Source organism: Aethalodelphis obliquidens, unplaced genomic scaffold (genome assembly GCF_003676395.1).
Source record: "Aethalodelphis obliquidens isolate GAN/ISIS:26980383/991018 unplaced genomic scaffold, ASM367639v1 scaffold7, whole genome shotgun sequence".
Lineage (NCBI taxonomy): Eukaryota > Metazoa > Chordata > Mammalia > Artiodactyla > Delphinidae > Aethalodelphis > Aethalodelphis obliquidens.
The window spans coordinates 25874860-25902359 of record NW_020837951.1 but is presented as its reverse complement, the minus strand read 5'-3'; the positions used below and the strand labels follow the sequence as shown (position 1 = coordinate 25902359).

At 44.4% G+C, this 27500-nt stretch overlaps 1 protein-coding gene across 13 annotated transcripts in view; it reads left to right on the top strand.

Moving 5' to 3' along the window:
- ZNF462 (zinc finger protein 462) overlaps window positions 1–27500 on the top strand; it is a 143311-nt gene that overhangs the window by 68289 nt on the left and 47522 nt on the right. For 11 of the 13 annotated variants that reach the window (XR_003432561.1, XM_027105293.1, XM_027105301.1 and 8 more), the window contains 2 exons: window positions 2366–2484; window positions 6855–7049. Coding sequence is in view for 12 of the 13 variants with exons in the window: in XM_027105293.1 (XP_026961094.1) it covers window positions 2366–2484; window positions 6855–7049 (314 nt within the window). In the remaining variant the exon portion in view is untranslated. Of the gene's footprint in view, window positions 1–2365; window positions 2485–6854; window positions 7050–7129; window positions 12237–27500 lie in introns of those variants that run through there. The other 2 variants (XM_027105303.1, XM_027105302.1) reach the window with 2 other exon arrangements.

Genomic DNA, 27500 nt, shown 5'->3' with positions numbered 1-27500 from the left:
GGCTTTTCGGGGCGATAGGAAGAGGGATGGTTCTGAGAAGAAACAACCTTTTGTTGCCTTTCTCTCGCAACTGTATGAGAGAGAAATTTTTCGATAACGTGTTCTACAGTCTTGGATGAAGGTGACTGATGGTGAGACTGACACGCTGTTTATTTTTATCATAATTGAAAATAAGTGATGGGCTGTTTGCTTCTTAAAAAAGATAAAGTGCTAGTTAGTGTCTGTTGAAAGGCAGGAAGAGGTGATGCTTCCACAGAGGTTAGGATGGGTTGCAAACTCTTTTATGATTATACAGAGCCTAGTGTCCAATCTTTGTCATCAGATTCATGCCCTGGCCTCCAACTTGTGTAGTTCTCGTCCGTTCGATGAGTATTTGTCGGACAGCAGCTCGCAACGTTTTCTGACACACACAACCTCAATAAATCGTTGTGAATAAATGAATATGCCCTGTTGTTGAGGCTTTGGGGGAATATAAACATGAATAGGACGTGGTCGGTGATCTCGGGGAACTTAGGGTCTAGTCGGGTTGTAAGTAAAGCAAACACGCAAATGACTTGGCAAAACAAGGCGCATGTCTTTAAAAAAAAAATGTATCGATAAAATGCAGTGAAGTTTCAAAGAAGGGAGGTGGTACATCTACTTTGGAAGAATCGGGAAGGTTTTATGGAACAGGGAGCACTGGAGCCAAGTCTTAAAGTAGGAAGACAGGACCTGCCAAGTTTGGAAGGAACATGCAATGTGGAGGAAACGATGAGAGAGTAGGGCCCTGAGGAAGAGATCGATGCTTAGGAGGGACCAGTTGGCGGTCCAGTTGGACTAATTTTTAAGTGATATGTAAAGGAATAGTAGAAGGTAAAGTCTGAATACCTGAGTGGAGACTGCATTTGGGGGGTCTTTGAATGCAGAATTAGTGCTTTGTAATATACATTACTGGTAAAAGGAAGACTCTGAAACGAGTAAAGGCATCTTAATCACTAACATTTTTGAGCCTCACTGTGTGCCAGGCACTGTGCTACGTGCCTTCAAGTATTATTTTATTCTCAGAACAGCCCTGTGAGATATGGTCCCATTATCATCTCCCTTTCCTGGATAAGGGAAGTGAGGCCTTTTGATGTAGAGGGGTTATGGAACTTGCCCAAGGCCACTCGACTTATGAGTAATAGCTAGCATTTGATCTCAGGCAGTCTGACTCCATCGCTTGTGCTTCTGAGTTGGGAAAAAGATGGGGGAGACCAATTAGGAGGCAGTGATAGTAGCTGATCCACGAAGTTAGAATGGAACTTTGGGAACAGTTGAGGGAAGGAGGATCTTCATGTCTTGGGAAAATTGGCTTACTGGAGGGGAAGAGGGACAGAGTACAGTACAAATGGCACGGAGGTTTCCAGGCCGGTTGACTGACAGCTTGGAAGTGTTCTTTCTACAAAGAAGGGAATGAGGAAGAGAATTTGTTTGGGATTTAAAAAAACTGACGTGTTTGTTTCAGGCTGGTTGAGTTTAAGATAGCTGAAGGACATTCAGCGGGAGGTGTCCTTAGGCAGTGTGGAAAGGGCTGCTTTGGGGCTTGGGAGAACATTATATATTTAAATGGTAAGCAGTACTGTTCCCATATGAGTTATTTAGAATGGAATCTAGTTCTCCGGGGCATTGATACAAATTAAATTAGAACATCTTCCCACACCTCGTTGGGTAGATTTAGTATTTTTTTAGAGTAGTAATTATTATGAAATACTGGGAAATTATAATTAAATCATTTCTTTATAAGTTGCTTCTGGAATAGGATGTACAGCAAACATGGTTTTATCAGAAGGCATGGCCAGCCTTTGGATCACATGATTTCCTGTAAACACACCTGCAGTGGACCTCCATATTTAGAAAGACCTTGAAAATAGCCCATTGCAAGTGCCCTGCTCAAGTGTTCACAGCGGAATTAAGGTTTAAGAAGGAAGTCAGCCTTTTTTACATGCAAAATTTCTCTTAATTCCCTTTTTTTTTTTTTATGGTATGAGTTCAAGGACTCTTTGATAGGCATCAGAAAACTTAAATTTGTCCATATTTTACCTTTTCCTTTTAGATGCCCTCTTCTACTTCACAGTGCTTTAGAGAAGGGAAAATAAGTCTACCAAGACCTGTTTCCATTGCCATGTCTCTCAAGCCAAAAAAAATTTTGATCTCTTCTTTCCTTTAGCTTCTCCAACTCTTGCCAGTTTGCGTTTGTTTGCTTTTTCCCTCCTGTAAGCACCATCCTTGGAAAGTAACAAAATGACTTTGAACAGCGTAGAAATGGGATTTCTGGAAAATGGCAATGAGAAAATGTTGGATGCAATTTTTAATATTGTCATTTCCTTTTCTCTTCTTCTGCATCAAGTTTGGATCGCCATATGCAAACCCACCACGGACACCATAAACCATTCCGATGCAAGCTCTGCTCCTTCAAGTCCTCCTACAACAGCCGGCTGAAGACACACATCCTCAAAGCTCATGCTGGTGAGTTGGTGTTCGCGGTGCACTAGTTCCCGGAGTTTGAAATTTAATAGTCTTCAGTGAGTGAAATTTTTAAGTCTCTTGCTCCATACACATGAGAATAAGGTCCTCTTGAGATGGTTGTGTATTCAGTTTTATTTTGATCTAATTAAAAAAATAAAAGAATGGCCCAAAGGCAAAATAATACCAAGTACCATGTCACGCATGTCATAGTTGATTGGTGCAGCTAACACATACCTACTGACAGATTCTTGCTACTCACAGGTTCTGTTTTCTAGAGAAATTTCTAAATTACCTGGACTTTCTAATGGAAATGCAAGAATTGGTACATCTCCTGAAGATAATTTCCAACTAAAATAAAGTGATAGTCTTGGGGACGTTCAAAGGGACACAGAGACCTCAGGATGTGTGAGATTTCTCATGAGATGCCCTTAGATGCATTTCCACATTGCAGATAAGAAATGACCTTGGGTCATGAGTGTCCAGGAGTTGTGCTGATCTCCATCACTCTATCATCCCATCTCATCGTGCTCGTCTCATGAACATCCCTTACGTACCAGTCTCTGTACTAATAAGCCTGGTATATTCATCATCTCATTTAATCTTCAAGGCAGTCCCAAAGGGTAGATGTTGTCACCCTCAGTGTCGGATGAAGCCACAGAGACTCAAAACCCAGTGTCCTGCTCAAGGCCACAGAGCCCATTCACTAAGAATTTGACTCCAGAACAAAAGCCTACATCCTTGTCACTCACAGGATGCTGCCTCCCTCTCTCTTCTTCTCTTTTCTACTTGGCATGTGCTGGAGGATGCCCACAGGTGGCTAATCAGAACTCATCGAAGAGAGGAAAGAGGCATGAGTAAGAAAGGCAGTGTGGCAGGGTCTGGGCGGCCTCCTCCCAGGATGTCCCCAGTCCTCTGAGGAGCCCGACTCCGCAGCAGCCTGTGGCCCTCTCAGAGGTGTTGTCAGCCTTTGAGGAACTTACAACAAACAAAGGAAAATTGGGAAACCAATAGCTTTAGAATAGCTAGCGATACTGTCAGAGATTCTTCTAGAGATCCAGTCTCCCTGCTGAGTTTCCTCAGCTAAGGTGTTTAGAATTCTAGTTGAATTCTAGTTTAAAATTTTTCAATCAACTAGAATTCTTCTGTCTCATTTATTTGCTTCCCTTCCCTTGTTAGCTTCCCTTCCCTTATTAGCTTCTTATTAACTGCCCAGAACCCGAGTCCTTCACTTTTGTCATGTCCTCATCCCCTGTGGAAATACAGCCATGTCTCTGCTGTTTCCTGAAGGTTGGGTCCCGTTGAACTGGCTTAATGGAGTAAAACTACGGAAGCCTTCAGGATGCCTTAAGCCCACTGCGGGTGGGGGCGGGGATGGCAGATTAGCTATATGGGCTCTTCTCTATCTGTTAGTATTTTTATATCTTCCAGAACATTTTACTAAAGTCCATGGAGTAAGAGGCTTCGGGGTTCAAACCACTCTTTTCTAACTGGTGTATATTGTGAATTATTCACTCGGGACACTGTCCTGGGGAGTTTTCCCCATAGATCTCAGCCTTGTCAAAAACACTTTACCAGTGGGAGTTGGGTAAGTGATTTGGCCTGTGGGAAAGACTTTAAAAAAGTGCCACAGGCTACACACGGACTCCAGGGCATTGAGCTGAAGTGTATATTCTTGGAGCTGACCAAGCAGACTGGTCTTCTGTGCTCGCTGGTTTGCAGGAAGGAAGCATCCAGAGAGAGAGGGTGGGAGCATCGTAATCCAGTTCTCCACACACCTTGAACCGTTGGTGTCTATGACTTGGTCTTAGCTACAGAGAGTGGCTTGGCTTGGAGAAAGCCAAATCATTTTCCAGAAGACTCTTGACTCGTCTGTTCTAGATGGAGTATTTTATTTTATTTTATAGGATAAAAGGTAGTGTGTACTAACCAGATACCTGGATTTGAATTCTCTCTCAGGTTATGCTACTTATAACCACCCACCAAGGTTCATATAGCCAGGTTTGCACTGAAAAACTGAGAAATGGAATAAGGAGAGCAGTAGTGTACGATATGACATATATTTATTATTTCAGTAAACACCATTATTCATACCCAGCATTATCCTGTAGCTAACAGGTCATGGTCTGAGGGGTGTGGAATTGACTGGTGTTCTCGTTTGGGTCCTCTGACTTCTTTGTGCTTCTCTTCTGCTTTGGGCTATAGTATGTTGCCTCATTCAAGGTTTTGTGTGGGTCTCTTCAAGGCTTTCTTGGAAATGCACACTTTGGGGGTCATCAGTGGTGAAAAGGAGGCTTGAATGCGGGACTTCAGATGCTGGTCTCACTTCACATGAAACCACTTAGTAATTTTCGGGGTGGCAGGAAAGTAACCATCTCAGCAGGGTAAAAGCAAGAGTGGAGGTTTAGGGCTTCCCTGGTGGCGCAGTGGTTGGGAGTCCGCCTGCCGATGCAGGGGACGCGGGTTTGTGCCCCGGTCCGGGAAGATCCCACATGCAAAAAAAAAAAAAAGAGTGGAGGTTTACTAGCTCATTCTTGCTCTGCTTTAGTGAGCATGTGTCTATAGCACATCAGCGCTGTCCTCAGTTCATATTCACTGGTCCACAAAACCTTCGTTACTAACAATCCTTTCTTCTCTTATTCCTCTCCTTCCTTTCCCTCTTCTCTGGTTTTTAAGTTTCACTTGAAAATAAATTTTAAAAATACATGTTCATTAGAAAAAAATTGAAAATGAAAGAAGAAATACAGTCAAGCCATTCATAATCTTATTATCTGAAGACCACTGTTGTTAATATTTGATAATATTTCCTTTCAACCATTTCCTCTATAATTATTTTCCATAGTCATGATTATAATTTAATCTAAAATGTATTATGCTTTTCTGTTTATTTTTCTGAGTTTCAGTATTTTAGTTTTCTATGAATTGCCAACTCTTCGAGAATTTATTTTCATGAATAGTAACTTATCAAGAAGATACGCCCACATTTACTTACTCACTTCCCAGTGGTTGGAAATTTAGGTTGTTTGGCCCCTTTTTCAAGCATAAATAATGTATATTTCTAAACAGAGATTTCTAAGTATTCAAGGGTATTTCCTTAATATAAATTCTCAGAAGTGGAATTATTGAGTTACAGGCATGAACTTTCTAAGCTTATTGTTATAAAAAGCAAAATTGCTTTCCGAGTTGATCGTACCAGTGTTTGTCTGTCCAGCGACATAAGGATGCCCGTTTCACACCCTTCTTAAATTGCAATTCATGTAAAAGCTGACTTAGGGCAAAGATAAATCATACTCTCATTTAACTTGATCATAGTGATCTGTGCTGTATTTCAGTGGTATGAAAACAATTAAAAGGAAAATACTTTGTAGAAAACAAACTTGTGGTTACCAAGGGGGCGGGAGGGGGAGGGAGGGATAAATCGGGAGATTGGGATTGAAATATACACACTACTATGTATAAAATAGACAACTAATAAGAACCTACTGTATAGGTATTGTACAGGGAACTCTACTCGCTACTTGGTGATGGCCTATATGGGGAAAGCATCTAAAAGAGAGTGCATACATGTATATGTTTAACTGACTCACTTTGCTGTACAGCAGGAACTAACACAACAGTGTAAATCAACTATACTCCAATAAAAATTAACGAAAGAAAAATACTTATTTTTACTTACATGTCCTTTTTATTGAAAAATATTGGAGCTAAATGCAGACACACGTTTATATATGTAAACACACCTCTCTCAGTTAAAGAAATGACTTTCACCCATTTCTGTGCTATTGATCAGATAGGGAAATGGAGTTTTGTGCTGAGGTTCGTGAACTGGTCCCAAAAAACCCCACAAGTAGGATGTGTGGAATCCAGGAGGCCTAGAGTCAGCAAGGAAGTAAATTATGAGGATAGCACAGCAGTTTGCACTGAGTGACTTCGTGCTCGGAAAGCCACCGATCGACCCTTGGAATAAGGATGGAGTGTATTATTTTCTGTGGATGATACAAAGGCTGGAATGAAAACTGACATCGTCCTTTCTAGTACAGAGAGGGAGGGAGACAGACGGGAAGCCTTTGCCGAGGGAGCTGCCTAGACATTTGGTTTCACTCTCTGCTGGGGAATCTACCGTAGGCTCATCCCTGTACACAAAGCATGAGATGGCAAGGGACCAGGTCACTCGATGACGGAGCTCCTAAAAGAGTTCCGATCCTCCAGGAGCCCTGTGGTCATGGCAGTGGGCAGGGGGTTGGTCTGGGAGGGTCCTCAGACCGTGCAGCTTGAGACGGGCTCTCTGGAGTCACTGACCCTGTTGTTCTGTCTCCCACCCGCCTCGTCCCCTGTCCCCTCCCTCTCCCCTGCCGCCGACCGTCTCCCTCCAGGTGAGCACGCCTACAAGTGTTCTTGGTGCGCCTTTTCCACCATGACCATCAGCCAGCTGAAGGAACACTCCCTCAAGGTCCACGGAAAAGCCCTGACCCTCCCCAGGCCGAGGATTGTCAGTCTCCTCTCCTCGCACGCCCACCACTCCTCCTCCCAGAAAGCCACCCCGGCCGAAGAAGTGGAAGATTCCAATGGTAAAACCGGGCTTCCGAGCCGCCATCAGTCATGGGTGGGGGGAGGTGGGCTGGGGTTAACGGCCCATCCTTCTTTCTAGAGGAAAATCTGACACGAAAACGTGGCGGTTCAAGTGAAGGAAGAAACGGGAAAAGGTTGGAACAGTATAGACATTGGAGTTGGAGGGTGAAGTGAACTCGGTGAGCATCTGTTCGGTGCTGAGGCCAGACGCCCCTGCACTGGTGTGCCCGCTGCTTGTGAAAAGAGCACGTGTGTGATGGGTTCGTGTTGGATCCTTCCGCCGTGGTTGTGAGCAAGGAGGAGGATGAATACCAGGCAGATTTCTTTCTTCGTTGACTTTTTTACTTATTGATATCCTGTCTTGTCCTAAAAAATACGTGTGCTGTGAAGTGTTCGGGGTGCCAGATGTGTACGTTAAGGACAGAATTCAGAGGGACTGGAATGGGTGAGTGGGTGGCGGCATGTGTCTGATGGGGTCACAAGAGAATTTAGGGGTAACGTAGTGATTTCTGTTAATGGCTGAAGGATGTCGAGGAAGCGTCATTTGGAAGGAGGGTGTAACTGCCCACTTTTGGAAGCTTCAGACTAAAGCTGGGAAGCCCTGGAAGGGGTCTCCTCGCTGGCAGTGTAACTAAAGCTGTAGGAGCAAGAGAACGAGAGCGAGAGATGGCGGGTGTGGCAGAGCGAGCAAAGGACGGCTTGTTGTTTCGATCCGCCCAAGAAACAGAAGGTGTTGATTACTCAGCTCACCTCAGATGACTGCAGAATCTCTGTGCTTCGGAGAGGAGGGAGTCTGGAGATTCTTAGTGATGTAGAAGACCTGAGAGCTGCTCTCTTCCGTGAGCCTCTCGTGCTAGAATCCCTTCTGCGGCATCTCTGGTAACCAGTTATCTACCCCCTAGCCTGAATACTTCCCAGGTCACGGAATGGACTGTTTCCCAAGGTCTGCTACTAGGTCCTTGAGAGGAACTTAGTGGGCTGGCAAGAAAGTTCAGGGGCTCTTTGGAACAAAGGCTTGGCTTTGAATCTTACTTCTCTCAATGCCAGTTGTGTTTTCCTGGGCAATCTTAGCTTCCTAGACTCATGACAAATTGGATAATGATACCTACTTCATGATGGCCTTGAGAGATTAATGAGAAAAGGTACATGTGTAAAATGCCTAACACAACACCTGACACATGTAGGTATTTAATAAATGGTCATGTTATTCAGCACTTTACATCCTTTGATTGCAGTTTTGGCTTTTGAGACCATTTATGACACGTATGAATTTGGGGTTATTTTTAATGTAAGGGTTTAAAAAGATAGAATCCTCAAGGTAACCTGAAGATCTGACAGCCCAACATGTCCATGTGGGCTGGTTATCCAAATAGCAAAAGAGTAAATGAGGAATCTTCATTCACAAGGTCTGGGCGAAGACAAGTGGGAGGAAAAGAAAAGGTAAGTCCTGGGATTAAAAGCTGTCATTGCTGAGTTGTAGAACTTGGTGGCCTTTCCTTTGCATATCAGTAAACACCAGCTTAGACACAATAACTCCTTGCCGGTATTCCTGTCTTGACGGACTTCTGTTTAACAATGAAGGCTTGTTGTAATGAATGAAGTGAGCGCGCTGTCTCCTCAGCTGTTGTGTGGCAGTTTAGCCTGTGTTTGTTGTTGTTTTCCAGGAAAACTTAAGAGTCTCAGAGTGAGGGGTGGAGAGGAGATGGGGGGAGCACATGTGAAAGGCCACAGAAGGTGTCCCCTTTGCACCTTGAGATTCTGTTCTTTGTAAGAGATTGGTATATTGCAACAAAAGGCAAAATAGAATTTGATGTAAATTGTAAGGTCTTGTTTCACATGATTGTCAATGAATTGCTTTCATCTGAAATGGAAGCTACACTTGTGGAACCATTTGGGTGAAATTGATACATCCAAACACCATTCCCAGCAAAGGCTTTTCCTGGGACATTTCTCTCCATGTTGTACCTTCTTTTCCCTTTGTCCTCCCCCCCCCCCCGCCCCCCTTGGAAGATGGGTCTTAGTCTCAGGACAAGGGAATCCCGCAGACTACTCACTGCATGGCTTGCCTCCCTCTGTGTAGGCTGAAGAAGAGTTCAGTCAACTTCCTGAGTCTGTACTTTCTGCCAGTAGGTGTGCAACGCACAGAAGAATCATAAATGGATACAGTGCCATTCTGGCCACCCAGCAGCTTAAAATCAAATGTTTAGAGGGTATTATCAGCATGGTATTGAACTAACCACAGCCCTAAGCCTGAAGCCTAACCTTTTTGGGGCTGATTTCAGGTTCTTGGAAGCTAGACTAGGTTAGGACCCTGGGAGGAGGGTGGTCGCAGAGACATGATGATAATGATATTGAGTAACTCTCTGCATAACACCGATAGTCTGTTCAGCCCCAGGGAGGTAATTTGGCAACATATAAAAGTGTTTTTCTTTCTTCTTCTAAAGAAAGAACACAATGAATGTGAAAGCTCTGGGTGACAACTCGTTAGGGAGGCCTACACAGAACTCATTGGACCTGTGCTGTTTTTAATGTATATAAATAACCTGGGTCAGTGGGTCCACAGTGATTTGTTTAATTTGGGTGAGGTAAACCCAAAGGTTTAAGGTGGGGTAAACAGAAAAAAGGCATCAAATGGGCTGTTCTCATGAATGGATAGAGTGGAAAGAAAAATTAATAGTGTGTCCGTTCAAAAGATACTTTCTTGAATCCTTCTGATGTAGGTCTTGCAAGGTTTTGGATGCCCAAGAATGATGGAAGAGGTTGAAAATGGGAAGGCTGTCTGCTAGGGAGCTGAGTGGTGGATTCCTAGAAGTGGCTACATCTGGGGGACGAAAAAACAGCCGTGGGGCTAGACAGTAGCCTGTAAATCACGCCTTGAATGGTGTTTGAAACACGCATGTGAAATCCAGTTGCACATTTTAATAGGGGGAAGCTGTAGGGCCATTGGCCCTCAGTTAAGGTTTCCCACACTGCAGATGCCAGGGCGCTCTGAACACAAGAACCAAAAATGTGTTGCAGGCCTCGGGGGGAGTAGAGATCTATAAAACCAGGGAAATCACCAGTGTGTCCTTGGCTTTCTGATCCCCTAGTGAGGGATGTGAATAAAACGACTGGACACGCTCGCTGCTGTGTGCAGTGGTCAAATGCTTGCAGTCTTGCGAGCGAGCCAGCGTTCTCCGGCAGAAGGAAACGGGCTGAACAGGAAGGTTCTTCCCTAGCTGCTCTCCCTCGCAGTGCAGAGGGGAGCCCTATGAGGGAGGGAGGCTGGGAAGGCAGATGTGAGAAGGTGGAGGGGTGATTTCGCTCCCACTGCCTGGCCGCACACCTGTTCTGGACATAAACAGAGCTCTTAGGCTCTGGGCTATCCGTCTTGACATGTCTCACCAGCACGTGGATCCTCTATATGTCCTTCATGATTGGCGGTTGGAAAGAAAAGCAGTGCTGATTCCGTGTATAAGATAATGGGAAATGACACTTAATTGCTGTTCTAAACTGCATTAAGGGGAAATCATAAGGTTGTCAACAAGAGGAAGTGCTCTGCTGTGTTTGTGTTTACTGGGTTCTTTCTGCCATATAAAATAGAGGACTGGGTTTTTTCAGGCTTTCTCCGAGTCTGTGCTTTCAGTACAGAAAAACACACATATACGTACATCTATAAAACAAGAAAGAAACTAGAGCAGTGTCGTTTCATTATGAGATTTGTTTAGGCCTGAGTAGCTCCACAGTGCCTGGGCAGTGGATGTGTAATTTAAAATTCAGCTCTATCCTTAGTAAGAAGTCAGGCCACTGGTGACGTTCCATCTTTTTCCTCCCTCGAATTTCCCCTAAAGAATAGCTGATTTTATTTCTTCTCTCTGTCCAGTTATGCTGTACAGAATGGCCTGTTTTAGGGAAGTAGCTAGCGTGGTACGCTTAAAACAAAAATCGGACACGAAGACCAGGTGCAAAAAATAAATAAGGTGTGTGAGAATTAGATAGTTTTTCAGTCTGTGCCCTATGGCAGCCTAGGGAAAACAGCAAGAACTTTCGGTCATGAAATCCTTCCCCTTGTAAGATAGATCTCATTGTAGCCCACCCAGCAGAGAAGTCTTTGCTAGTATGAATTGGTAGAAAAATGTAAGGAGCTTTGTGATTTTTTTTTTTTTTTAAGAGAAGAATTTTCTGTTACAACTTTTCATTTGGCTTCTCGGTTCTAATCTCTAGAATAATATTTGATAAGCACTATTTTTATCAAGGCATCTCTCATCAGAAAACCACAGGCACTTCTCATGTCAAAATCCAAGTCCTCTGCGTTGCATTCAGAGTTCACCACTCAGTCCCACATTCTCCATCCTTAGTGGTCTCTCCAACAAATACTTACGTTTCCAGCCATCTCTGTACTTGCTGTCCCCAGCATCTTCCGCCTTCATTTCCACTTCCATGCATCTGAAGAAGCTCTGCTGGGAGCTTGGAAGGATTTCTTCCTTGTCTGCTTCTGTCTACCAGTCTCTGAGTTTAACTTCTTCTAAAGACTGACATGTACCAGCCCCAGCCCTACTCTGATTTCTCGTCGATTGATGATCTTCTTGGTGTTCATTTGACCTTTTGGATATGCTGTTGGTTCTGTCCCCTAATTTTCCAGTGGGAATAGTTAGGTAGATCCTTATTAAATACTGACTTCTCGTAACTGACCAACGATTTCTTGGAGGCATCACGGTTTTCAGTTCAGTTAATTGTACCGAGTCTCCTAGCCTGTCTGACTGACTCCACAGGACCAAGCTGCACAGCGGTAAGTTAATTTCATTTCCATTTAAGAGGCAAGTTCAAAAGACAGACGATCCAAAGATGAAACCTTAGGGATTGCTCTGAGAGAAGCTTTCTGACACATCAGTCTGCCAGGAGGAAACGATCTTCCTTGACCAAAGAGTGTTTCCAACTTTATCATTGTTCCCTGGATAACGAGACCTTCTGTACAGAAGTGGGAAACTGAAGTTTGAGACAGGGTGTAAGCCTTTCCAGTACTCAGGAGGAGACAGGAAGTGTGGTGGCACTGGGGAGATGGGCATTACCAGTGTGGTTACCTGGTAGCAGAGCGCCTTGGAGCAAGCGCACATAATCATTTGACCCTGGAATGGACTAGCTTGTTCTCTGCGTCTGTGTCAAAAAACATACAGTGTGGGCTTCCCTGGTGGCGCAGTGGTTGAGAGTCCGCCTGCCGACGCAGGGGACACGGGTTCGTGCCCCGGTCCGGGAAGATCCCACATGCCGCGGAGCGGCTGGGCCCATGAGCCATGGCCGCTGAGCCTGCGCGTCCGGAGCCTGTGCTCCACAACAAGAGAGGCCGCAACAGTGAGAGGCCCGCGTACTGCAAAAAACAAAACAAAACAAAACAAAAACCATACAGTGTTTGGTTGCTGTTAAATCCAGTTCGGAGAAGCTGTAGAGTGAAACTGACCCACAAAACTCATAGATTAGTAAAAATCTTTTACTCTCCCTGAAAATTTTGCCCACCAGCCTTTTAACATAATATATGGGTTAGAGGAGACTTGTAGTGGTTAATTTCTACAAGCCATAAATCAAGGATTGGCACACTTTTTCTGTAAAGGGCCAGATCAAAAATACTTTCAGCTTTGTGGGCCGTAGAGTCTCTGGTAGAACCAGTTAACAGTGCCACTGTAATGTGAAAGCAGCCGTAGACAATATGTAAACAGATGGACATGGCTGTGTTCCAATAAAACTTTATGTGCAAAAGCAGGGGAGGCTGGATTTGGCCCATGGATTGCATGTTGCTGAACCCTGCCATAGATGACTGGTGGGAAAAATTACAGCAATACCCATGAAATTAATCCTGTCTTTAATAAATGTCATTATAGACCTTTATATTTAACATATAGACTCTTTCTAGATGTCACTTAAAATATAACTTGACCTAAATATATTCTTTGTTTCATATATGAAATATAGGGCATTAAGTAGAGCTTTAAAACTGTTATTGTGTGAATTACACTTATGCTTGAAAGAAAATCTTCTCTAAGAATTGTATTGAGTCTGGCGCCAAACTATCAATTCATTTAACCTTGACTGCAGCAATACTTGACACTTAAAAATTAAGATCTGAGATGCCTCCTTTTTGAAGAGAAGCTTTTCAGATTTCCAAATAGGTCAGACATAAAATTCAACCTTTAAGAGGATCCAGTTAGTTGCTAGGGCATCAGACCCCTTCCACACAGGTTCCAGTTGCAGTCGGATTTCTCTTGGGGTGAAAGAAAGAAGAGTGGTTTCTTTAAAAATGACTCCTGAGTGAATAATTGTGAAATACAAAGATCTACGTCGTTTATAGCACGTGGGATACAAGGCATAATTTCAGTGGCTTGGCCGTCATTAATTAATTTTTTATTTATTTTTGGCTGCGTTGGGTCTTTGTTGCTGTGTGCGGGCTTTCTCTGGTTGCGGTGAGCGGGGGCTACTCTTCGTTGCGCTGCATGGGCTTCTCATTGCGGTGGCTTCTCTTGTTGCAGAGCATGGGCTCTAGGCGCACAGGCTTCAGTAGTTGTGGCACGTGGGCTCAGTAATTGTGGCCCGCAGGCTCTAGAGCGCAGGCTCAGTAGTTGTGGCACACGAGCTTAGTTGCTCCGCGGCATGTGGGATCTTCCCGGACCAGGGCTCGAACCCGTGTCCCCTGCATTGGCAGGAGGATTCTTAACCACTGTGCCACCAGGGAAGCCCTTGGCCGTTATTGTTTAATAGGTTCTGCTGGTCTCAAAATTATCTGGCCAGAGAATACTAACCTTCCCTTTTTTGACTTCAGAATTTCTACACTAAAATCTGATCTAGAGTTTATTTTAGTGCTTATTATGAGGAGTGGCATTTCTCCTATAAAGACTTAAGAATTCTGTAACTCCAGTGGTGCAAAGTGGTACAGATGATTCCGCATCTTCTATTAGACATCCAAAAGTCTTCAGCGGTTAAATTATAGACCTTGCCCTCATCAGCAAATAGGGAGCCTCCGAAATTATCACTACCCTGTAGTCGAATATCATGTGACAGACCCTTCCCAAGAAACCCACCTGCCTGAGATTTCTGTGACTTTCTGAATTCGCCACAGTTTCATGTGCCAAGGATTGAAAAACATTTCAAATATAAGCTTTCCATGTCCTGGGAACTCAGTCAACTCGCCCATCTCCCTCTTCCCATGCCAAGAAAAACATTTGTTCCTCAGAAGTACAAGCATATACTACCCAACTCATTCAGAGCTAGTTCCTAGCAACACCAGAATTTGCTTCATAATTCCGCAGCTGACTTTTGCATTTCTTGGTTGGAGGTTACCTTAAAGTCCTCCAGAACCTCAGTTGTGGGAAGTATCTAAAAGGAAGAAGAAATTTACTTTATTCTTTGGCAGAAAATATATTCAATTGTTAGGCAAATCATCCAAAATTATCTCGGGTCTTTTTCGAAAGGAAGATTTTTTGTCTTATCATTGCCCACCTTGATTTTTTTTTCCCCCTGGAACCAGAGCTAGATATTTTAGTGCAATTTTATTGAATATAAAATCCCTTAAACTCTTTTGAGACTTCTTATGATTCATAGGTCCTCTCCTCTCTTCCAAATACTGTTCTGCACTAGAGGATTTTATACAAACAGAGGGAAGGGTATTGGATCTGGGAGGACTAGTGTGTGTGAGCCGTGATTCAGAGGTAGATATCCTGGGGCAGCTTTGCTGGAGCAGAGGGTATGTCCCGGGCAAGATGGCCATGTGAAAAAGAATTGTTTTTAAGAGCCGAGATGAGAAGTTGCTAGAAATAACCTTCTTGAAGCAGCTATTATTTATTTTTTAAAATAAATTATGTGAGTTTTGGTGGTGTGGCCCAGCATGTCCAAATGATGTACACATTTTCTTAATTCATTCATAATCCTAAATAATATCCTATTGAAAAATTCCAGTGGTGGTACTTAATCAAAAACGGCAAGATAAAGACTGGCCAGACTGACGTGAAAGGTTCAGGTAAGTTGGGTCTGCTTGCCTTTTACTGAAGTCAGTCCCTTGCTGTTTATGCCCAGGAAGGGACGTGTTCCTGCCAGAGTGCTCCTCTGTTTTGTAAGTAGTTTCATAGTCGTCAGGGTCAACCCAAAAGAGGTGTTTGGCTAAGAGTACAGGGCTCAGCTAAGGTTTTATTTACCTGTACACTGCTCTTGGAGAAGTCATTCCAGGGCTACGCTCTCCAGCTTCCTCGGGGACACAAAATATTCTTACCTGCCTCATGGAAGCCACCTCCTATGTCATCTCTTACGTTCATGTGCTGTGAGCCCTCCACCAGAGCTGTTGTGATTGCCCCATCGGGCAACACAGGATGACCTTCTCAACCTTTCCCGGAGTCCTTGATTTTTAGCACTCCTAGTTACTTTTTTCTCCATGACCAGTTTGAAAGTCATCCATTCTGGGTTATTATAAGGTTTCTGGCTGTCGTCTCTTGGTTTAATTCTGAAGTGGTAAAATTAATCATAATTTTTATTTACTTCGGCTGACTGCCTTAAATTTGCCATCAGATTTAATATGTCTGATGAATCAGAATTACATATTATTATTAGTCTCATTTTACAGAGAAGGAAACTGAGACTGAAATGATGAGTCCCAAAGTCATAAAACATGTATGTGGTGGACCTTGTCTGAACCCAAAGCTTATGCCCTTAACCTTTGTGCCATTTCATCAAAGAGTCGCAGCAGAAACACACATGCATAAATGAGCCAGAGTGGAGAAGATGAAACCTATTCTTACATGTCTGGGGGCCCTGGAATCTTCCAAAGGAAAATAAAGCCAAATTTTATTGTTGATTGACAGTTAGAGCTTAAGTTAATAAATACGTAGAGTTAATTAGAAGAGCAGAATATAACAAGTGAGAAATTTTGCATTTGGATTTTATTGGCTGCAGCCATGGAGAAGAGAAGGAATTGATGAATCCTGGAGGGCTTCTTGGAAGAGGTGGGACTCAGGCTGGGCCTTGAAGGGCGAGTAGGATTTTTTTATGGGCAGATCGAAGTCTGTTCCAGGTGGGAGGAGTATCAGAAGTGACCAAACTTAAAGAATGGTTCCTGGGATGGCAAGAAGACCAGTCTGGCTAGAGTGGAGGGTGTGTAGGGAAGTTATTGGGAGGATAGTTGGCGAGATGAGGGAGGTAGAACCAAACTGTAGGGGTAATTAACACCAGGGAGAGGTCTTTTCATTGTTAAGAAGCTGGGCTAAACAGGGAAGACCAGCAGCGAGGTCCCTGTCCCCTTTGGCAGTGGGAGGGTACTTTTGAGCTATGGGTGCCTGATGTTGATACCTGTAAGTCTTCAAGAATGAATGTGCATTAAAACTAGTCATGGGAGGTACTTATCCCTTTTGAAGACGTCTGCATAGATTTTTCCTCCTGACGACAAGAGTAATACCTACTTAGGATTAAAGAACAGCTTTATGGCAGTACATAACATAAAATGTGAGGGCCACCCATAATGCCAGCCTCTCTGCATCCAAAAGAATTTAATAACAGTCTGCTGTAGAATCATCTAGATGTTTCTTCTTTGCATATACAGACAGGCTCTGTTTTGTTATTTTAATTTTTTTCTAAAACTGGGACCACAGTATACAAACGACTTTTTTTTCATGTTTTTGTCTTTACTTGGAAGATTCTATCACTATTTGACTCACCATAGTTTTAAAATGTGAGGGTCCATATCTCAAAACAAACCAACAAAAATGATTCCCCTTCAAATCATAAACATTGAGTACTTAAAGGCTTCAAGAATTTTTGTGTGAATGTGATATATGTGTTTAAGATGGGAGTCTCAGAATTATATAAGGCCTTTGAGGTTTCGCCAATCAAAATTTCACTCATTTATTTCACCTTAAAGGCTCATTCACCTTCTAAAAAATTATTTAAGTAAAGTCTCTCTTCCTACTGCTTAAGACTTAATACATTTGAAATACTGGCAAATGGTCCATAGTTAAATGACAAAATCAAGATTACAGACTGTCTAGACTGTTCAGAGTAATGAGCTGAAAATGAGATTTTGTTAGGGAATAAATATAAAACATGTTGGGTAGCTTCTGACCTTTGTATTCACTTCCATTACTAGACTTGCCAAATATTCTTATAATTGTCGGTTATCATATCTGTCTCCACAACTAAAGTGTGTGCTCTCTGAGGTCAAGGACTATTTCAGAGTCTTAGCACTTGGCAGGCCATTCAATAAATATTTCTTGATGTGAATTAGGGCGGCAGAATAAACCACACACAAGGAAAACAGACAGACAAAACAGTAGTTTATGTGTGAAAAAGCCTGGGAATTTTAGTGACTGCGAGCTCAGCTGTGTCACACGATGTTTGGAAAAAGCCCGTGGAATTGTGCTGTGTGCACCATGATGTTGCACGTTTCCTTGGTCACACCTCCCTCCTCCAGCTAACTAGCTTTGCCCCCTACCGCCCCCCATGGCAACTCCATCTCCCTCTCAACTCTCTGTGACCGAAGCGACTAATCCCTTTGCTCCAAGCGGCCAAGAAGAAGAGTGGGTGCAGTCCTTACTTGCTGCTACCTGTTGAGAACATTTTTGCTTCCTTCACTTTTCAAGTGTCTGCTCTCTGCTTATTTCCTTCTTATCTTCTGGAATGTTCCTTCAGCTTCCTCAGTGAACTCAGTGCCAGGCTCACAGCCTGCCTTTTTACCTCAGCCATGACCGTCGTGCTCTGGAATTTCAGTATACTAGACTCAGTGGTCATGACTCAGTGGATGTTTGGTTTCTTCAGCTAGAGAGATTCACGTCTTCCTGACTGTGTTCCGCCACCCTTCATCTGTGGCTGGACTCACCGTAGGCACTCTACTTCCAGCATCTCAAACCCGTAAATTCTCTCTGACCACTACCGATCCCTCGTCTAGCCAACCCAGATCCTAGGCCTAGCCATTTCAAAGGGGCTTTCTCCTGCATCCTCGTGTCTCTGCCTCCTTTGTCCTTCTCTGGTTTCAACCCGCCAGACCCCAGCGCTGAATAACCCTCACCTTGTACTTCCTCTGATTTCCACCGGTCTTCCTGGCTCTAATCTCAAGCTTTCCCAATCTGTTTTCAAGGTTATCTCTATTAACCACAAATCTGATTTACTTTTTTTTATATTGAAGTATGATTGGTTTACAAGGTTGTGTTAATTTCTGCTGTACAGCAGAGTGATTCACTTATGCATAGATATACATTGTTTTTTAATATTCTTTTCCACTATGGTTTATCACAGGATATTGAATATAGTTCCCTTTGCTGTGCAGTAGGACCTTGTTTATCTGTTCTGTATATAACAGCTTACATCTGCTGACCCCAACCTCCCACTCTGTCCCTCCCCCAACCCCCTGCCCCTTGGCAACCACAGGTCCATTCTCTATGTCTGTGAATCTGTTTCTATTTTGTAGATAAGTTCCTTTGTGTTATATTTTATTTTTTTTTTTAATTTTTTTTTTTTGTACTTTTTGGCCACACTGTGCACGGCATGTGGGATCTTATTTCCTCAACCGGAGATTGAACCTCCGTCTCCTGCATTAGAAGCACAGAGTTTTAACCACTGGACTGCCAGGGAGGTCCCTGTGTCGTGTTTTATCTTCCACATATAAGTGATTTGGTATTTGTCTTTCTCTTTCTGACTTACTTCACTTAGTTTGATAATCTCTAGGTCCATCCATGTTGCTGCAAATGGCATTATTTCATTCTTTTTTTATGGCCGAGTAATATTCCGTTGTATAAATATACCACATCTTCTTTATCCATTCCTCTGTTGATGGACATTTAGGTTGCTTCCATGTCTTGGCTATTGTGGATAGTGCTGCTGTGAACATAAGGGTGCATGTATCTTTTTGAAATTATCAATTTTTTTTTTTTTTTTTTTTGTGGTACGCGGGCCTCTCACTGTTGTGGCCTCTCCCGTTGCAGAGCACAGGCTCCGGACGCACAGGCTCAGGGGCCATGGCTCACGGGCCCAGCCGCTCCGCGGCACGTGGGATCTTCCTGGACCGGGGCACGAACCCATGTCCCCCACATCGGCAGGCGGACTCTCAACCACTGTGCCACCAGGGAAGCCCCTATCAATTTATTTTTAAAAATAAATTTGAGCTTATTCCGATTTATCCCTCTATAACATCAGTTGACTTATAGGTTTTCCAAGGCACTTTCTTGAGTGAAAGAGACAGGCATGGGGTCACAACCAAGTTGGTAGAAGTTGCGGATAGCTGCAGTGTTTACCTTGTCTGTCCCAAAGCTAAGAGTGAATAAATGGAGTGAGGAGCTAGAGTTAATAGCTGTGGTGTCACAAATTATTATATTGTACTTGTGAATTGTGATTTTCCTGTTACTCTGATTTAACAGTATTTTAAAATGTTGCCCATGGGGAAGTTTTTAATTAGGAATACAGAGAAGGAAAGATGGAGAAATCCACATCTAACTTGCATGCAAACAAGAATAACGCCACCAGTGTGTCTGTTAGAAGGAACAATTGTGATAACTCAATTAAAGGCAGGCAGTAAAGTGTAAGTAAACTTCCCAACTAACACATTAAAATCAGTAATTTCTGTATATTGTTAATAATAAAATAAGACCATTTTTGCTGATACATTTACAGTATACTTTTGCATCTTGGTTATGTTACCTATATAATGAAAGACTGGAAAAAAACGATGGTCTAAAAAATGATTCAGTTCAGTGCTAAAATACAGGATAGAATTTTTTTCTCTTCCTTTTGTTTCAGTGGCTTTATTATTACGTGCCTCTATCCCAGTACTTTTCACTACATTTCTGCCTTCTCTAATATTCTGGGATATTATCTAAATCACAGTCTCCCTAGGGAAGAACGTAGGCTACATAGATGTCCACCCACTGTGTGTTGCCAGGGCAGAAAAGAGTGTGTGAGAACTACGGGATGGAAGGGTGGTAGTTCTGTGTTAAGTCAAGGGCAGGTTTAAGATTTTATTTATTTATTTAATTAACATTTTCTAAATGGCGAGATGGCAAGAACAGTGTATGAGAAAACAGCTTTCATAATATACTGAGTAAATTGGTGGTGTTTATACTAATCATCATCATCCCAGTAAAAGGAGGTGACCGTGCTTGAGCTGGTGACGTAAAGCCATATACGTTAAGCAGCACGGAGACCGGCCCCACCCCCGCAGCCCCAGACTCTCCCTGTGGACCGGGTGGAGCATCTCTCCTGTGACCCCTGGGCTTCCTGTCTCCCGAAGCGGTGTGAAGGTGATTAACAGCAACAGGTCAGCAGCATGTGAGAGACGAGAGGTCCTGCTCCAGGACGTCTGGTGGCCGTGGCTCCCCTCAGGCACTCCCCCAACTCAGGACGATTTTTTTCCAGTGTAATTTTAGGGTCGCACTGCAGTACTGGTGCGGAGCGTGACTCTCCCTGTGTATCGCTGGGTGCGTTTTGATTGAGCAGATGCCAGGAGGACCCATTTTAACCCAGCTGGAGCTAGTGAAAATGAGGAGTGAATGAGCTTTCCAAAACCAGTTATTTGTACAGATCATCTTTCCTTAAGAGTCTGCTCGGGGATGTTGGACACCTGAGTTTGAGGTCCAAATCCAGGAAGTACCACCCACATTGGAAGCCGTGGACCATCCAGCATGTGCAGCCTCAGGCAGAGGGCCTGACTGCCTCCGTCTCACACGTGTGGGCTGAGATAAATCATTGACCTTCCACGATTTCTTATACGTAAGACAATAATGATGCCTACTTTTTGGGGTTATTTTGTGGATAAAATGAGATAGCATATGAAAATGCTTTCACATTCTAAAGTACTGTAGAAATCTTAGTATTAAAGTAGCATAGTAAAAGCAAATTTCTTGTCAATTTATGATAATTTGTCAACAACCAGAGATTGATGAGGATTTTTTTTTTTTTTAATGGAAAAGGAAAAATACTTTCACATCTTGCCTTGGAAGCTGAATGAAATCTCTCAACATCATGAATTGTTTCTTGGGAGTCTAAAATAATTCAGTGTTTGCAAAGTGGTGCTTAATCAGGAGTCCTGTTGATTTAAATTTCTTTAGACTTTGGGGCTTGATGGAACCCACCTACACAAGAAACTCCCTTGCACTTGATGTCCTGATCAGTGGGTGTAATGCAGTGATAAGTCCCAAAGTTAGACATTCTTATTATTGGCATTAATCAGTATATATTTTAAATTAATGATAACTGTCATTTATTGCGTGTCTGTTAGTACTTTACGAATACTCGTTTAATCCACACAACAGTTCCATAAAATAGGAACTTCCGTAACCAGCTTCCTGCTGTTTTTGGAAGGAGGAAAATAGCCTTAAGAAAGGTCACAGTTACTACCTGGCAGGGTTGGAGGAGGGTGGAGTCGGCCTAACTCCACAGCTCTGTCTACGATGTCACACAGTCTCCCTAAATCTTCGTTCTCAGATGTGTTATTGTTCCCTTGGAGAGTCTAGAAAAGGGAGCGCTATGAACCCTGGGAGAGTGCTCTGTGTTTTGAATATTAAAACCATTCTTGGGTAAGAACTTCTGCAGTATTTCCTGCAGTTGCAATCTTAGCCTCCAGATCTCTTGAAAAGAACCAATACTCCCAACTTATTCTTCCTCACCACTCGTTCTCTTCTCAAACTGCTAGAGTCGGTGTTCTGCCTTCAGCGTTTTATTGAAACCACTCATGAAGTGACCTGCTGGCCAACCCCAGAGACATTCTCTCTGGGAAGGAGTCGTTCCTCCCTTGTTTACACCTGCTGCCGCCTCCTCTCCTCCCCGCCCTCTCTGGAATCCTTGGCAGTGTGGCTTTGGCTCCAGCGTGCTAATGGAATGGCTCTTACAGAGGTGGACAGCAACTCCAGACAAACAAGTCCACGGCCTCTGCTCCTGCCTCATCCTTCTTTTTTTTGTCCGTGGCATTTAAAACTGCTGACCTTCCTCCCGGGGAAGCTCTCCTCCCGTGGTTTGGGTCCTGCTGTATGTTTCAGGCTCTCCGCTGGCCTCTCTGATGATACCATCTCTTTACCCTGTTTTCGCTGACAGCTGCCATCATGTAGACCCCAGTCTGGTCCTCAGTCCTCTCCTCTGCGCTCTCCCCCTTCACGGACACACGGAACCAACTCTCACTTTTCTGAGGATGCCACCAAAATCTCCACGTCCAGCCATAATCAGGTTAAGCCCCAGACCGTCTTTTCCATCTGCTCTTTATTTTCTCCACCTGGGTGCCCACTCAGCCTCCACCGCGGAGGTTCTAAAATGGAACTCATGGGCCTGCCCCTCTGCCAGGGCTCTTGGTACCCAGCTAGAATCCACTGCATATCCGGGTCTCCTTGGACCCACATCCCATCCGTTGCCTACTCAGTCCTGTGGTTTCCGTCTCCTTACTTCCTTTCACACCCACCCCTCCCCTCCTCTCCCCTCCCCGTCTCTTACCCAAGCCATTACCATAGCCACCCCATCTGCACACTGCTCCCTTCAGTCCACTCTAAGCAAGGTTGAGAGTCCTATCATTCTCCTGTTCGAGAACCTCTAGCAGCTCTACCTGGCCTATTAAAAAAAAATTCCCACTCGGCATTCTCCGTGCCCATCCCCCAGCTGCCCCTCCCTTCCTCTGCTTCCCCATGTCCAGACCCTGCTTGTCCTTCAAAGCCAGGTGCACGTTTCGCTTCCATGGTGTTTCCTGTGATGCCAGACATGAGTCAGCTCTCCCTCCTCTGAAACCCCACAGTGCCGTGGCCGACCTCGCCGGGGGACACGTGGTCCGTTCTGCCAACTCCACGATATTACCAGAAAGGGAGCTCATCAGGGACAGGGTTTTTGTCCTGCCCACGGCCCATCTTTCTATTCTAAACACCTGGCATATTATATTCTGGACATCACTTTCTAGAGTAGATGTCCTGTAAATGTAAAATGAAAGTTGTGTTCTGTAGATAATCGTGACAGTGGTTTAAAGCAGTAAGTCAAGATTCGGATTTTTTTTTTCTGACCCCAGACCCACAGTGTCTTGCAGGCTTTCTGCTCACAGCAGGTAGAAATGCCCGTGGGCGTTGGCTCTGTTCCTTGAGCACGCACTTATTTTCATATGTGTTTCAGTAATGTCCCCTAAGAACCAGAGAACCCTCGAAGTGTGAGCTCTGATGGTCTTGGTATCTGTCAAATACCTAACATATAGTAGATATAGTATTTGTTATGACGAAACAAACCATTTATAAAACACTAATGAATCCAGGAGAATATTGAATCACTTTACAAGATAATATTTTGACCATTGAGTTGAGTCTGAGTCCAAGAAATATGTATTAAGTGTCCTTGGGTTGACACGTGGGTGTTAAAATTAAGGAGTACAATACAGATTCAGAAACCTTTTGGATGTTGCTGAGATGCTGTATTTGAACAACAGACCACAAGATCTTGGCTGGAGCCTACATCTTTTTGGTGTTTGCCAACGTGTGGGCATACCACTTGGTTTCCTGTGCTTCCTTGGTGTTTTCTTGCACATGGAGGGTTGGTAGGGAGCAGAAAAGGTAGCCTCCTGGGTTTCCGGTGTTCCTTCCCATAGGTAGTAGGACCATAATCTATTCCAGATGTAAATGTAATGTGTTCAGTTGAAACAGTAGGAACTGAATTTCAAATGAACAATTCCAACCTGCTAGTAAAATCCAGAGGGGAAGAGTTACCACATTGGTGTTTTCTACTTGACAACACAAAGCATGGAGTCTCAGGCAGCTGCTGCTGTCCCCCATCCATAAGGAACGTGCTGCTGCTTGGTTTTCTCTCCTGGTGGGAATGCGTTTATGCCAAGCTGCCTTCCCTATCTGAGAGACGGGGCAGGGCTCTGGGTGCAGTCGATAGACCTAGGAAGGGTACAGATGCGAAGCCTTTATCTCACCTGGTTCCTGCTTCAGACCCTCCAGTGGCTGTCTGCTCTGCCTTCACAGTAGATTCAAGCTCAGCATGGAAAGCTGATACTTGGGCCCCTCTTTCTCTCGGGGTCACTCCTCACCCCTTCTCCCTGCTGCATTCTGCGCTGCAGCTGTCCTGGAGGCCCTGTCTGCACAGGGTCCTGCTCTCACCCTCCAGGCCTTTCTAGTCCTCCTTCCTGGAATGTCCTCCTCCACTTATTTTCACCTGACCTCCTCTTTATTCCATTCACTTGGCTAATTCCTACTCATCCTTGAAAACTTGAATCTTCCTAACTCTTCCTGCCTGGCTAAGGGACCTGCTTTCTGTTCACATCTTTGGGCACTCTTTAGTTCAGAGCTGATCGTACTCTATTGTAACTGTCTGACTTTCCATCCCCCCCAAGACCATCCACTTCTTTTTTTGTTGTTGAACTATAGTTGATTTACAGTGTTGTGTTAATTTCTGCTGTATGGCAAAGTGATTTAGTTCCATATGTATATACACATTCTTTTTCTTATTCTTTTCCATTGTGGTTTATCCCAGGATATTGAGTATAGTTCCCTGTGCTATAGTAGAACCTTGTTGTTTATCCATTCTGTATGTAATGGTTTGCATCTGCTAATCCCAAGCTCCCCGTCCATGCTTCTCCCACCCCACCCCCCTTGGCAACCACAAGTCTGTTCTCTATGTCTGTGAGTCTGTTTCTGTTTCGTAGATAAGTTCCTTTATGTCATATTTTAGATTCCACATATAAGGACCATCAGCTTGTTGAAGGCAGAGGCCATCATTTTTTTTTAAAGGGCATATCATATTTTTAAAAAAATTATTTATTTATTTGCCTGTGCCGGGTCTTTGTTGCGACACGTGGGATCTTTGGTTGTGGCGTGCGGAATCTTTTAGTTGCGGCATGTGGGCTCTAGTTGTGGCATGCAGGATCTAGTTCCCTGACCAGGGATTGAACCCGGGCCCCCTGCTCTGTGAGTGCGGAGTCTTAGCCACTGGACTGCCAGGGAAGTCCCAGCAGAAGCCATCATTTTATTTTGAGTCCCCAGAGCGTGGCAGATTACCTTGCACGCATAGGCACTCAAATGAGCTATTTAAGTGAATGAATCTAGTCTTAAGTGCTGCTGTTCTTGGTGCTGCACACTGGCCACGACCCTCAGGAGGCCGAGACGCGTGCTGGTTCAATGGCAGGACTGCCTTTTGTCACAGACCCTTAACATTTTTCATACTGAGTCTTGGGCAGACACTCCGTGCCCAGCTGAGCCGGAAGTCCCCAAGAAAACTTAGATGCCCTCGTTGGTTATGAAATAAAATCCAAACATCCATGCAAGTTAAGAAGTTTGAGACAAACCCCTCACAGATAGTGGGGAGAACCAACCAATCGACCAATACATACGTACTGTAGATCAGGTGATTAGAAGTACAATCGAGAGAAAGAAAACAAGGTAACAGGGAGAAGAGGGCAGCGGCGGCAGTGTCAGGTAGGGGCCTTTGGGAGAGCGTCATTAATGATGGGGATGATCACACCCGCCAGTCGGTTACCCAGGGACCTTGCTCAAAGCTGGAGGTGATGTTGAAAAGCCTTTAAGAGGAAATAGACCCCGGAATGGTTGCCAAGAAAGCTTCTAAACTTTGGAAATTAAATTTGCTCTGATGTGCCTTTTCGTAGCAAGTTGATTTGTGACCATTCTGTGTGCCTCGTTATCTAACAAAATGGGGGTGACTTGGTGTATTATTGGGGTCGAGCCCTGCCTCTGAGCTGAATCCAAGCCCCTCGATCAGTCCCCTCCCCACGGCAGCCATCCTCACCCACAGAGTAAGCCAGCCGGTTGTTGCCAGAAGGGGCAGTGCAGTTGGCTTTGCCCGGAATCAGTCAGTCACAAACGAGCTGCCGAACACCTGCCATGTGCCTGGAGCTGGGGTGAATGTCAGTTACATCTGTTTAGAGCAGTGTAAGAGATGCTCATTCCACTCTGTCCTGCAGTCCAGCGAAGGAGATCAAATTCTTTCGTCTATAGAAAACACTCCGTAAACACTAAAAGGCAATTTGTCGTTTAGTGCAAAATATATGATGTAGGTTTTAATTGCTGTGGAACTGAGGCCCTTAAAGCACCCCCACCCCCACCCCGTGCCAGACGCTGTACTTTACACACTGCTCTCCTGTTTGCACTGCACCCTGTGAAGTCGTGGGTATCACTGTCTCCGTTTTATGAATGAGGAACCAGAGGACTGCTTAATTGAGAGTCCCCAAGGGTTACGAGGAGGCTCACATGCACGCTCCGGGGCGCTGAGAAGTTGCCTGTTTTCCAGGTGCTCCCTTGGTTTCCCCATCTGTAAAATGGGAAGTAACACATCTCATGTCATAAGGTCATGGTGAAGATCAGTGAGAGACTTGTGCAAAAGCACCTGACACACCTGATGACCTAGAGCTGCTAAGCCAGTGAAAGGTGAGCCTGGATTTGACTGCCTGATCCTTCTGCTTCTTGGAGGTTTACACCCTACACCTGAGCCCAGCATCACTAGCAATATTCCTGCCGGGGAGTTTGGAGCGGGTGCAAGAGTGTCTGTCCGAAGAGAAGACCCTACTGCTTTAATGTTATTAAAAATACAGCTTTACCCGGAGCCAGGATTTTCTTCCACTGCATGGGAAGAGGTGAAAAGAAAAGGAAAAAAACGGGTAAGAAACCCACTGGGTGTGTCGGTTCAGAGACTCCTGCTGCTGGGGGACAATTTTAGAATAACCGTGCGCTTTGAAGTGCGGCTGCGCGTTCCTGTTCTTGATCCGCCATCATTATCCTCACCCGATTTCCATACCGTCACTTAGAGCTCGACATGTATCTAAATATATACGCTTCTCCTCAGATGTGTTCTTTCCTCTTGCTACGCTGAGCTTTTGAGAAATCTCTGCATCGTTCCCTGTGCGGGCTCTCCCTGTACTGTTTGTTGCAAGCTGGACACTGTGACCGCCTCCTTGAAGTCTGTAGGTATCTTCCCTCCGGTCAGGCCTTGAGGAGGAAGCAGGGCGGCCTTGCCCACGGCCCATAAGCTCTGAATACCATGTGAAGTTGCTAGCGAGCGCTCGACTGTTGCGGCCAAGTCACTGATGTAAAAGAGGCTTTCGTACTCCACGTTGTTGGTTGGATTTTCCGTGTGGTAAAGACATCTAAACGATCTAAAGGAACAGCAGGAAGCATTACTTCCTCATCACACAATTCCAGAGAGTCGCAGGTGAATTATGCATTTGGTATTGCGAGAGTGTCTCAATGAACACTGGCAGATGCCGTCCAGAGTTTCCTCCTGAAAAACATTAGAAAAATGCTCCTTCGCCATGCGTTCATTTGCTTTGCGGCAAATTTCCAGCCGGTTTCAAGGAGGGTTTTTAAGAACACGCACTTTGAGTTACAAATACCATTTAGTACAGAAGGAATACCTGTGATATTTGCTAATGGCTGTGGCATGTGGCAGAAAAAGAACGTGTTTTCGAAACGGGGGCCTGCGGGAGCCCCGGGCTCTGTTCCTGTTTCTCCACTGACTGGCTGGGTGACCTGAAGCCATCTCTGCTT